The sequence below is a fragment of the Ailuropoda melanoleuca genome, chromosome 7 (genome assembly GCF_002007445.2).
Source record: "Ailuropoda melanoleuca isolate Jingjing chromosome 7, ASM200744v2, whole genome shotgun sequence".
NCBI lineage: Eukaryota > Metazoa > Chordata > Mammalia > Carnivora > Ursidae > Ailuropoda > Ailuropoda melanoleuca.
The window spans coordinates 41,397,937-41,409,885 of NC_048224.1; the positions used below are offsets into that span (position 1 = coordinate 41,397,937).

Genomic DNA, 11,949 nt, shown 5'->3' on the forward strand with positions numbered 1-11,949 from the left:
GGTGGGGGTGGGGGGTGGGGGTATGTCCATGCTGCGGAGCCAGGCACTCATTTCTTCTTAGATTCTACGTTGATAAGAAAAGGGCTCCCTAGCTGTGGGCTCCTCCCCAGGAGCTGGTCCCTGAGAAGTTCTTCACATGGAGGTGTTTGTTGAGGGCACTGCGTGACTGGGGACCCCACTGCCTGCCCAGATGCCAGAACCAAGGAGTGAGACCGCGTGGACATGTCCTTGTGTGCCCCTGGGGGTTTGGATGGAAGCTGCCCCACAGGTATAAACGCTCACCTACCGCTGTTTCTTCTCTCTCATGCCTTCAGGGGTTTCCTGGAGACTTTGGGGAAAGAGGTCCTCCTGGACTGGATGGAAACCCTGTGAGTATTTCAAGTCTTGGGGAGCAGGAAAGAGATTCCAGAGCAAATACACAGCAGGTTTGAGGCATCCAGGCTGTGGGGTCAGACAGGTTGGGTCAAATCCTGGCTCTGCCACCTCTGAAACCCAGGCTCCTATCCGCTGTGGGTGTCCTGTGGGCCCTCGCCCCGTGCCCAGGAAAGCCCCCCAGTCCCACTGAGCCCCTGGTTCCAAAGCCCCAGATCCTGCCACATCCCCAAGGACTCAGGAAGGTTCATGGGTCACTCCCCACCGGGGAAGCCAGGGCTACTACCATCTCAGAAAGCCTCAGCAATGTTTATGGGACAGCAGCGCCCTGGGGGAGCAGATGGTTTGCAGGCCCTGTGTGGGGAGAAGAGCTGAGTTCTAAAGAAATCTTCAGCATAGGCGTGTTTATAGAGTTTGTAAATAATTGGAGGCCTGTCCTCGAGGAGCCAGGTCAGCCTGCCCTGAGGTGCTGAGCCCGCCTTTCCCTTCCTGTTCCAGGCTCAGGCTCAGGCAGGAGAGGAAGCTTGTGCTCAGTCCCAGGGGAGCAGACTAAGTCCAGAGCTCTTTGGAACACCTGCCATGTTCCCCATCTCTCTTGGGCCTTCCCACCTAAGCAGCTGTGGCCAGCTGTGCTTTCTGTAAAGGGGATTGCTGGATCCCCGATCCGCCCCTGATGGTGTAGTCATTTCAATTCCACAAATGATCCCTGAGCCTGACCCCGCTTGGGCTAACCCCGACTCCCCTGGGGGCTTAAGCCCTGGTCTCAGAGCCGGGTGGACTTGGGTTTGAATCCTGCTGCGTCGCTTGGACACGTTGGTTCCCCTCTCCGAATCTCAGTCTCCCTCTCTGGAACTCCGGGGCCAGAATGCCGGCCCCAGAGGGCTGGTGTAAGAACAAAATGGGGGAGGGTGGGAAGGTGGTTGGCTCACGGCAGGTGTTCCCTGGATGGGGCGGTTGTAAGCAGTAGGTCACAGCGGGCACATTGCTGCCCTCGGGGAGCTCACGGCTGTCTCTCGGGCCCGTCGTACCAGGCAGAGTGAGATGTGTGGGGTAAAAGGCCCCGGGTACTGTGGAGGAGGGATAGAGGAGCAGGGAGACTCCTGGGGAAGGTGACTTTGGATTGGGATGAGGAGAGAGGTGAGGGGACATTCCATGCGGATGGAAGAAGGTCACCTGCGAAGGCACGGAGGTGAGAAATTGGAGCCCCTCCTTCGGTATATCAGTTATCAGATCGGGCATTATAATACGTGATGGCATCCCCGAAGCCTCCTTGGGGAGGGGCAGTGGTGTCTTTACCCTCAGGTCCTGGGGGAGCGGGAAGAGGGCCTGATGAGTGGCCCTGGCTTGGCCACGCAGTTGCTGAGTGACCTTGGACAAGTCACTTCCTTTCCCTGGGCCTCGCTTCCCTCATTTTAAAGCCAAGGCTGCTTCTCCCCTCCTCTTCTTCTGGGTGGCTGTAGTGATGGCCTCCTGCCTGGGCCCACATGAAGCAAGACAAACACTTGGAGGGTGCTGGCCATTCTCATTGATAGTCAGCATTTCTAGAACCCCCCCATTTTTACTCATGCCTTTGCATCTTAAACTTGATCCAGACCCCTCTACCCATCTTTTCGGGTGCAAGCAATGGAAGGTCCATTTTTAGAGATGAGGAGATGGAAAGTTGCCTGTGCCACACACAGCCACATCTCAGCTTGGAGCCCTCGCCACTGTTATTTCCTGGCACTTGACCTTGGGCACATATGTAACTCTTGGGCCTCGGTGTTGCCATCTATAAAGTGAAGGCGAAGTGAGAGCTGGGCCAGGCACCCGGCCCATCTTTATTGTCCTGATCAGTATTCCGCCTCTTCTTTCACACTTACAAGTGGAAAATACTAGGGCTGGAAATCCAGCCTCCCCATGTTACAGAAGTGGAAAGCCGAGGGCAAAGGGGGAAGGGTGTTGCCCAAATTTCAGGCTAGGCTCCGAGAGCCACTAATCAGGCACAAGGAATGGTCAGCTCCAGAGGACCCCACCAGATGCCCATAGGGGGATAGCGTGGAGGGAGCGGTCCGAGAGGGAGACAGGGCAAGTAACCACTTTGCTATCTTCCTATTTGCAGGGAGAACTGGGCCTGCCAGGGCCCCGAGGAGTCCCCGGCCTCATTGTAAGTACACAGATGCCTGGGTTGTGGGGCAAGGAGCAGGGTGTGGGGAGCAAGTGACGAGTCCTGATGGAAAGGTCCCTGTCTCATCAAACCCCAGGAGGAGCTGAGGGAGCTGGACATATTGGTCTGGCCAGGGGGCAGAGGGGGGAAAGCCCTGCTGTGTGGCCTCAGATGGATCGCCCACCTTCTCTGAGCCCCTTTCTTCATTAGTTAAATGAGGACAGGTGCGTGGAGCATGAGTGTGGATGTGCTTTCACACCTGCTGCCTGTCCACCGCCCTGCAAGGAGGTCTAGGCAGGAGATAGCACGCCCATTCACAGGCGAGGTGCTTCTGGTCTAGGGGCAAGGAAGTGGCTGGCCGAGGAGCTGAGGCTTTGGGTCATGTCGGGCCATCTTCCTCGTCCTTTCCTTCACAGCGCTGACTGGAGCCAGACCACCTGAGCTCAAGTCACAGCTCTGCCCCATCCTGACTGTGTGACCTGGGTGAATTCACTTACCCTCTCTGAGCCTTAGTTCCTCATCTGTAAGGTGGGGGTGATGATGGAGTACCCTGGGGGTGGTTGTGAGCATTAGCTGAGGCCTTACACGTGCAGTCCTTGGCCCAGGGTCTAGCATTTAGTAAGTGTGCAATGAGAGGAAAATATCATTAGGTTAATCATTGCTATCATCTCCTGACATGCCTGGGACTGAGAGAGGCCTGTACACAGGGAGACGGGGGCAGGCAGACCTCTGACTCCATCCAGGTTGGGGCAGGCCTTGTGGAGTGGTTCCCCGAGCCAAAACCAGGGCCTCCTGCTGGGCCCTCAGAGTGGGGCCTTGACCTCGGGTTTGGCCACAAGAGCTGTTGAGCTGTCCAGGCCTGGGAAGTGACTCTAGGAGCTTTCCCCAGGGTTTCATGCCCCCTTTGCTCTGTCCTCTGGTCATTCCTCGTGGGGCTTGTGTCTAGGGAGCTATGGAGGGACGGAAGTAGGCGGTTCCCCGGTTTGGCACTCCAGCAACTGTGCCAGGAAATTCTGTTCAGAGGGAGGCTGGAGAAGACCCCAGCGGATTCAGGGGCCTCATTGTTTAGGGGAGGCCGGTCCTGGCAAGAGGGCCCAGCGGTCCCCAGTGGCCACGTGCTCCTGCTCAGGCGGGTGAGTGCGGAACCTGGGCGGGGAGGGGCGGAGGGTCCGATCCACCCGTGTCTGCACCCTAGCCTCGCCTCCTCCTGGTTCTGAGCCCTTCAGCTGTGGCCTCAGGAGCCCCTCCATGAGATGAGATCATTGTGCCCGCTCTGGTGGGGACCACGGTTGCACACAGTCCGGGGCGGTCCCGTGGCTCAGGGAGCAGTCCCTGCCACCAGACCAGCTGGGGCCGGATCCTAGCACTACCACGGGTTGAATTCAGATTCTGAGCAAATTTCTTAACCTCCCGTGTCTCACTTTCTTCACCTATAAAATGGGGATAATAATAGTACCCAGCTCAGACTTCTGTTGTGAAGATTTAAAGAAACTAGTACATAAGAAGTGCTTCACACATAGTAGGGACTCAAGAAGTGCTAGTCCTACTAATAATAGTTATTGTTAGTTCACACACACACACACACACACGTGTGTGTTATGCATGGTAGCAGTCCTCTGGACTGCTGTGTGGAGAAAGATTTTAAAGTCCCATTGGAACCTAGTGCGAGACGGGCTGTGACCGATGAGTGGCGTCTCCTTGGCTTGGGACAGTGAAGTGCCCACCTATGAGTTGTGCATTTGTCGTCCCTGATGTCCATTCAGCAGGACCTTGCTGGGCATCTTCTTTGACACAAGACACCGACCTAGAAGCTTTGGAAAAGGAATATCCACAACGAGAGTTAGAGAACCCCAGTTTATGAGGACCCCCAAGGTCTTGTCGTCCTGCCTCCTCTAAGCTCACAGGGATGCCTTCTGGAACACGCTGGTCCCACGGTGATGACACCCCAGCTCAAACAGCCTGGCGTTGGACACTCTTTCCTGGGGGGAGCCCAGGCCATTCTACAGAGCTCTTGCTCCGGGCAGTGTTCCTGCATACTGAGCCCCAGTCATTCCCTTGCCCCTGGGAGAGGCTGTTCGAGATGAAAAGATGGTCGCTGTCTGCTCTTGCCAAGGCTCCTTCTTCAGGCTAAATGCTCTCCTGAAGGGATGTGTATATATCCCGGCTTTCACCTTTGGCACGTGTTTCTCTTTGTCATTGTCCTGGTGTCCACTCAGTTGGGTCCTGAGAGGAGCAAGAATATTATCTGGCCAAACGAATGCAGGCTGTGGAGACTCTGACAATGCCCTTGGCCCTCCTGACTCTTCACAAAGCTCTTTCCTACCTCTGCTGCTCTTTGCTTTCCACAGCGAGTGTTGCCAGAAAAAATACAGCACGCCCAGTGAAATTTGAATTTCAGATGCAATATTTAGAACACATTTATACTAAAATATCCCTCGGTGTTTATCTGACATTTGAATTTAGCTGGGCAGACTGTATTTTCATTTGCTCAACCTGGCAGCCCTAGTCACAGGAGCTCTTAGGAGAATCCCATTTGGCAGATGGGAAAACTGAGGCCCCTGGTCAAGATCACCCACGAGGCAGGAGAAGATGGAGGCAGGACCGAAAGGCATGTCCTCCAGCTCCTAGTTCAGGACCCTCCTCCCGCTGCCGCCCCGCTTCTGAAGGGCCTGTGCTGGGGTGTTCCTGCATTCCTCAGACTGTGGGCCCCCTCATGGTGTCCCTTTCCAAACTGCTGATCTGTGCCTCCTCATGGTTCCCCCCTTGACCTGTGTCTTTCTCTGCCATGTTCAGCCTCACCGTCCCTGTTTTAAAATTCCCTCCGCTGTCACGGCGAGGTTCCCTTCCTCCTGTGGTGCTGCTGGTGGGGGTCCCAAGCACGGACCTGACCTGGCCAAATCCCCAAAGCTCCCGAACGAGAACCTTCTCTCACCCAAGGACGCCCTCCCGCCCTGGATTTTTGGCAACAGCAGCTTCTGTGCCCTTGTGGGGTGGGGGGTTGGGGTGTAGGAAGCATAGTGGCCTCCCCAGAGAGTTGGAGAGAAAAGGAATTTTCTAACCGGGAGTTAAAGGGGAAGAGGGATAATGAGTCACCTCTGGTTTTCCAGAGGATGTGGGTTTTTAGCTGAGCGAATGGGAATTCCACATACTGATCATCATTTTAGTGGCCGTTCAGGTTTATTCAATGCCTTCTGTCTAGTCAGCTGAAGCAATTTGCATGCAGACCGAAGCCAGAACTTCCCCTGTCACTCCCCTCCCCCCCAGGTCCTTGCAGGCGTGAGGAAGGGGGTGAGGAGACAGGCTAACATTTATGGGACATCTCTCTGTTTTGTGTACGCTTGACGTGCATTAGGCTGCAGAAGCCTTGAGATACGTGACAGGGAGGCTGGGGCCTGAGGTCACCGGCTAGGACTTGCAACTCAAGTCCGTGTGACCCGGATCCCAATAAGCTGCTGGTGGACCGCTGCAGGCTCTGAGGGGAGACCGCCTCAGAACAGCCCCCTTTGAGTAACAGAAACCCTCTGACTGGCCCTCAAGAAAAGTGTGCCTGATTCCAGAATCTGCCTGACAAAGAAGATTTCTGTCTTTTTTATTTTGAGTGACAGGGAATTTTGGTTCCTCCGTGGGTCTAATGAGACCCAAAGAATATGTGGTCTGGCCAAAACCCAGCCTGTGGGGTAGAGTGGATGGGCCCTCCATATTGTCGATCCCCCAGTTGACCATCATCTGGCTTTGTTTCCTTGTGATAAAGCAAGAGTAGGAGCCTCACTAGCTGACGTTTGCCAACCCCTTGTGTGCCAGGCCTTGTGCTAAGTATTTAATGATCATAGCAAGCCCCTGCGGGTAAGAAGTGGGATTACCATGGTACACTCAAGGGAACCGAGGCACAGAGAGGCTGAAACACCTGCTCAAGGTCACACAGCAAAAAGCTGGACCTGGGCCTGTGTCCGTAGGTCACGGACTTTACCATGGCATCACGTGCGCAGCTCTGTGTGACTTCTGGAGACACAAGAATGGAGACAGCAGATGTGTAAGAGTGTGGACCGCGCCAGGGGCTGTTCTGTGTGAGAGATAATGCTTATTAAGACCACACAGGAACCAGGACCGGCCACAGCCCCCACGTCCCTGTCCCCAAGCCACTGATCCCTATCAGAGTTTCTGGAAAGAGGCCTTGTGGCCTTCAAAGGCAGTTCTAGGAACACAGAGGCGAGATCTCTCCCTAGAGGGTTTGTAAATGAGAGCGTGAGTAGGTTTCTTTTTTACCCGGTTGTTAAGCCACTCTGAGTGAGCACCTCCGCGGGGGCGGAGGGGGGCAGGCAGTGGCCACATAGACACACACATAAATGGTTGCCAGTGTGGCAAGGGCTGTGAGGCCTGACCGTAGGGGCCTGACCTGGCCCGTGGGGTCAGGGAAAGGATGTTGGCGCTTTGGCGGAAGGATGAGTTTGTGTGAACAATGCAAGCACAGGGCGGAACATTCTGGGTATGGGAACCCGTGGGCAAGGATGTCACAGCTGCAGAGGAACGGCAGGGCAGGAAGGGAAGACATGTTTGAGGGTTGGTGGGAGGGCCTGCCAGCGTGCCTGCCATGAAGGGTGGGTGCTGGGAGCTCCGTCTCCCAGGTTTTCTTGCAGGGGTCCCCGGCAAACCCTACCTGGACACCTGCAGGCATTTGCCGGAAGAGCAGAGCTCATGCCTCTTCCTGAATCAAGTGTGTCCTCATGCCCCGTCACTTGTGAGTGAGAGCAATGAGAAAGGCATCCCAGGGTCCTTTATTGGAGTAAGCACAGTCAGGTCAGGGCTTGTGAGCACAGGCCAGCCAGCCAGCCATACCTGGGTTCTCGTCCTGCCCACGTCCCCTGTTGGTTGCTTAGTCTTGGGTGAATGACTTCACCTCCCTCTAAGCCTCAGGTTTCTCCTCTGCAAGATGGGCCTCGTGGGGTTACTGTGAACAGCTGGTGAGGGCCAGAGCTACACGTTCCAGCCGGGGCCCCGCGTGAGCTCCCCTTAACAGCGGTAGACGGGACCCTGAAGTCCCGAGCGTGGTGTCTGGGACACAGTAGGAGTTCTGTAAACGGCTGCAGACGCGGTTGGTTGTGTTTTGGTGAAAGTCAGCAAGATGAAGGGCATGATGCTTACAGCGGTGTCTGGGAGCTTAGGGAAAAGTGGGAACAGGATCCAGATTCAGGGCATTACTCATTGTTCGTTCTTGTGAGGACACGACATGCTGTGTGTCGCTCAGCCAGGCTGCCCACAACGGTGTCTAGCGTGGAGCCAAGTGGTGCTCTGTGGGCTGTAATGGGGGGGGACAGCCTGGAATTTTCTCTTTTCCTCCCCCGAGTGCTTTTAGAGACCAGCGTTGGGGTGCTGCCAACATGGGAAAGGCCCGCCTTAAGCAAGCCGGCACCTTCTCTCTGTGTGCCCTGCAGCCAGAGTCCCTTTTCCACGGATTCCTTGCCCCTTGGGGTTGGATACCCATGCAAGTCCCCGCCCCCCACCACACACAGACTTTCTTGGAATTGCCTGCAGGGGCGGCAAGTGTGGTGTTGCTGTGGTTCCCCGGGGCCCCAGGTGTCAGACCCGCATTGAATTCAGTCCCCACACAAGCCACCGTGGGGCCTGCAGCGGGAAGAAGGAGCCTGTGTTCCTGGAGCTGCTGACTGGTCCCCTGCCCACAGCCCGGGCCCCAGCGGGAGCCAACTGTGCCAGGAGAGCCTCCTCTGTTTGTTTGTGGATCATGGAGAACTCTGGGCAGGCCACCCCTGGCTCCCTTCATCATCCAGGGAAAGAGAGGGAGAGAAGCAGCAGCCGGCATGGCCGAGGGAGGTACACTTCTCTGAAGGGCTGGCTTTTCCTCGGACCCCAATCTCTCCCGGCCAGTGATCCTGGCCTTTTCACTCTCCTTTCTCCCTCTTCTCCCAAGACAACTTCAGGATTGCCTAGAAGCTCTGGGGTCGGACTGCCTGGTGTGAATCCCAGCTCCAGCCAGTCCTAACCTTACAGAGCCTCAGTTTCCCCATCTGTAAAATGGGGATGGTAGGAGGCGAATCTCCAGGGGCTGTTGTGAGGAGTCCTCGGGTGGAGGCAGGTAGGGGCTGAGCTCTGCGCCTAGGAGGCCATGTCGTTTGTATGAGTCTTGGCATCTGCTGGGACCTTCCTTCCTTCAGGAGAAGATTATGTGATGGAGCTGAAAGCACCATTTCTTGGCAGAGGTCCAGCTGGGTTTGGTTTGACCTAATCAGGTGGGGATCCTGAGGTCCAGGGAGGGCAAGGATTTACCTCAAGGTCACACAGCCCCTCCCTGGCAGGGCCGTGGCCAGACTCCAGCGTCTGCGTCAGCTGATCTAAGCCGTGGCAGGGGCCGGGGGGTGGGACTCGACAGTGCCCCAGTAGACCACGCCACCATCTGTGAACTCGGCATCCCTCCATCTGTCTCCTTGGGCCCGTCGGCCCTTCTGTGACAGTCGGGCAGGAATGCGATGGAGACATCTTCGGGCAGTTCCTGCAGGAAGCCTGGGGGCAGCTGGCCTTCCTCCAGAGCTTCCGAGCACTTGCCAGGGAACCACATGGAGCCTGACGCAGGGACGTGGGAAACTGAGGCCCAGACAGGTCAAGCATATTGTTTGAGCGCACATAGCAGCCAGACACTTTGACGAGTCACGGCAGATGGAAACGGGGGAGAAGAGAGCATTTTCGGGGGCTCCCTGTCTCTGGGTGTGGGCTTACCGTTATGGCCACGGCTCGAGGCAGTAGTGGTAGGGGCGGGCAGGAGCTGAGGACCTGTGAGGGGAAGAGGGTGGGCTTGTGCAGAGAGGACCCAGCCCCCCCTTCATTCTCGACCAGGCTTCTCACCTCAGCACTATGGGCACAGATCATTCTGTGTTGTGGGGCCTTCACCCACGAGATGCCGGTAGAGCCCCTTCAGCTGGGACAACCCAAATGCCTCCAGACCGTGCCAAGTACTTTGTACCTGTAAGTCAGTTCTTCCTGAAGCAACTCTAGGAGGTACCTAGTACTGATCCCTGTTCTAGACGGGGAAACTGAGGCACGGAGACGTTAGCCGCCCCACACAAAGAGCAAGCAGCAGAGGAGAGACGAGACCAGCTGGTCTGAGAGAGCCAGTGGGGTTGTGTCCTCAGAAGCCCAGGCTAGGGGACGTTGGGGATCATCTCTCCCAGGCCAGATTCCTAGGAGTCACCTCTCACCATCTCCTCTTCTCTTTCTCTTGCCAGGGCGACATGGGAGCACTGGGTCCGATTGGCTATCCAGGACCCAAGGGCGTGAAGGTAAACAAGAGTCATCCCTGAATCCGGGTCTCGTCCCAGCCAGGCACCCCCCCCTTGACCCATGGCAGCCCAGAGGGAAGTGTGCCTGGGCACGGTGTGGGGGGAGGGGAGGACGGGGCCTCCAAGGGGTGCTGGGGTGGGAGCTGGCAGCTCAGGAGCTCACTTCTTGCCGGGCCTGAGAGCCAGGCATCATCCGTATGTCAGTTATGGCTGACATGTTTCTTGGACAGCAGTCCTTGAGCTGAGCATGAGTTTGTGTTGTTCCAGATGTCAGGGCACTGGAAGGCCAAGGGCAGGGGGGTGGGGGTGGCACATCACCCAGGGCAGAGAAACTGTAGCAGCAAACCAGTGAGCTTGGTATGTCCCTGGGTGGGATGAGCATGCAGGAAAAAGATGGGCCCAAACTGCTAGGACCTCATTCTGGGGTGCCATCCCGTGTGGCCAACATGCAGGGGCCAATACTCCTGGAACCCATCTGTCCCCATGAGTTGCCTTCTCCCCTGGGTGTGTTCAGAGTGCCATGGCTCAGGAGTCAGCTGCCCCTTCTCGTGCTCCTTCGGTCCACACCATGGCCCTCCAAGCTGGGGGGTCATTGTCCCCTTTCACGGATGAGAAAACTGAGCGCTGGGTGGGGCATCGAGCACCAGGTGGGTGCAGCAAGCCAGTGGGTGTTGGGCAGGGTGCTCCGCTTCTGTGGCTTTGAGCCCCTCCCCCCTCCCAGCAGGATCTGGCCTTTGTCTTGCAGGGACTGATGGGGAACATGGGGGAGCCCGGACTGAAAGGTGATAAGGTGATCTGAATACTGCCTTGTTGCACTGTGTTTTATCTGCATGCGAACCACCCTCTGCCTCCCCAACCCCCCCCCAACGCTGCTGCTGCTCTCTCACCAGGTCCACTCCCCCGCACTCCTCCTGTCTCCCCTTTGGCCCCCCAAATCTGTATTCCCCGGCTTCTTTCTTATAACTAGGTGGAGCCCAGGCAGGTGGTCTGGGGTGTGCAGACCTTGGAAGGTAGAGCATGGGGGGCTGTTGAGGTAGCGGTAGGGGGCAAGGCAAGGCAGTTCTCTGAATTCGGAGAGCAAAGCTGGGGCCAGCGTCTGGACTTGGAGGCCAAAGCCAGGGGTGTGGGCGCGGAGGGGGGAGTGTTGCCCAGATGACAGGCCCCGCAGCAGGCAGGTATGGTGTGGGGGCCAGAGACCTCTCCCAGCCACAGGAAGAAACAAATCCACATAAACCGCCCCAGTTAGACCTGGGAACCCACCCCCAGAGAGCACGTGGTCTGAGTGTGCAGCAGAAAAGCTGGCCCAGGCCTCTGAGCCCCTGACCCGCTTTCCTCCCAGTTGCCATGGGGAGGCCACCCGTGCCACGTGTCCTCCTCACAGTCCTGCTGCTGCCCTAACCCCGTGCCAGACCGCAGTTGGACGCGGGTTGGTCGGATCCCCGGGGCCCAGAGCAGGGCAGCACCTGGCCCCATCGTGCGGTATCAGAGGGACAGAGACGTGAAGGGCTGGGGGCCTCATTCCCTGTGCTACGAACCGGGCTCCCCAAAGCGGTTGTGGGAGGGCTTTCGAGCCGCATCCAAGTTTCCACGGGTCGGAGCGGCTGAGTGCCGCTCCTGCGGGCGGGATCCCCATGCACCTGTCTTCAGTAGCTCCGCTCCTCATAAAACCTGAGAAACAGGAGCAGGTGTCAGGGCTGGGCACCGTGTGAGTGCCCTGTGGGGATTCACCCCCCCTGTCCCCCCTCCAAAGCCTCTGGGAGCTAGGAAGCTTGCCCGGGGCGCACACTGTCAGTAAGGAGCGTCAGGCTGTGAAGTCAGGCTTGTGCCTCCAGAGCCCTCGACCACGAAACAGAGCTAGGGCGGGAGGGCAGAGCTGATAAGGCCCTTGGAGGTCACCTCCTCCAGCACCTCCATTTCACGGCTGGGGAAACAGCCCCAGAGAGTTCGAAGAGATGCATCAAAGGAAACTCGGCCCTTGGACTCTTAGAAAAGGGAAGATGGGGGCCTGCAATGGGCACACCCAGATGTCCTACCCACCCCCCCCTAGGTAGCCAGGGGTGCTGTGCTTTTTCCATCTGTTTCCACCTCTTTCTACTTCCTCACTGTCCCCTCCCCGAACCCCAGGCCTCTGGCTGCAACCCCTCCCCC

At 57.3% G+C, this 11,949-nt stretch overlaps 1 protein-coding gene across 1 annotated transcript in view; it reads left to right on the forward strand.

Annotated features, from left to right (window-relative positions):
- Nucleotides 1-11,949, forward strand: part of COL27A1 (collagen type XXVII alpha 1 chain) — a 125,848-nt gene that overhangs the window by 49,600 nt on the left and 64,299 nt on the right. Inside the window, exons 12-15 of the mRNA XM_034664365.1 lie at nt 315-368; nt 2,471-2,515; nt 9,748-9,801; nt 10,547-10,591. Of these exons, the coding sequence (XP_034520256.1) occupies nt 315-368; nt 2,471-2,515; nt 9,748-9,801; nt 10,547-10,591 (198 nt within the window). The remainder of the gene's footprint in view (nt 1-314; nt 369-2,470; nt 2,516-9,747; nt 9,802-10,546; nt 10,592-11,949) is intronic.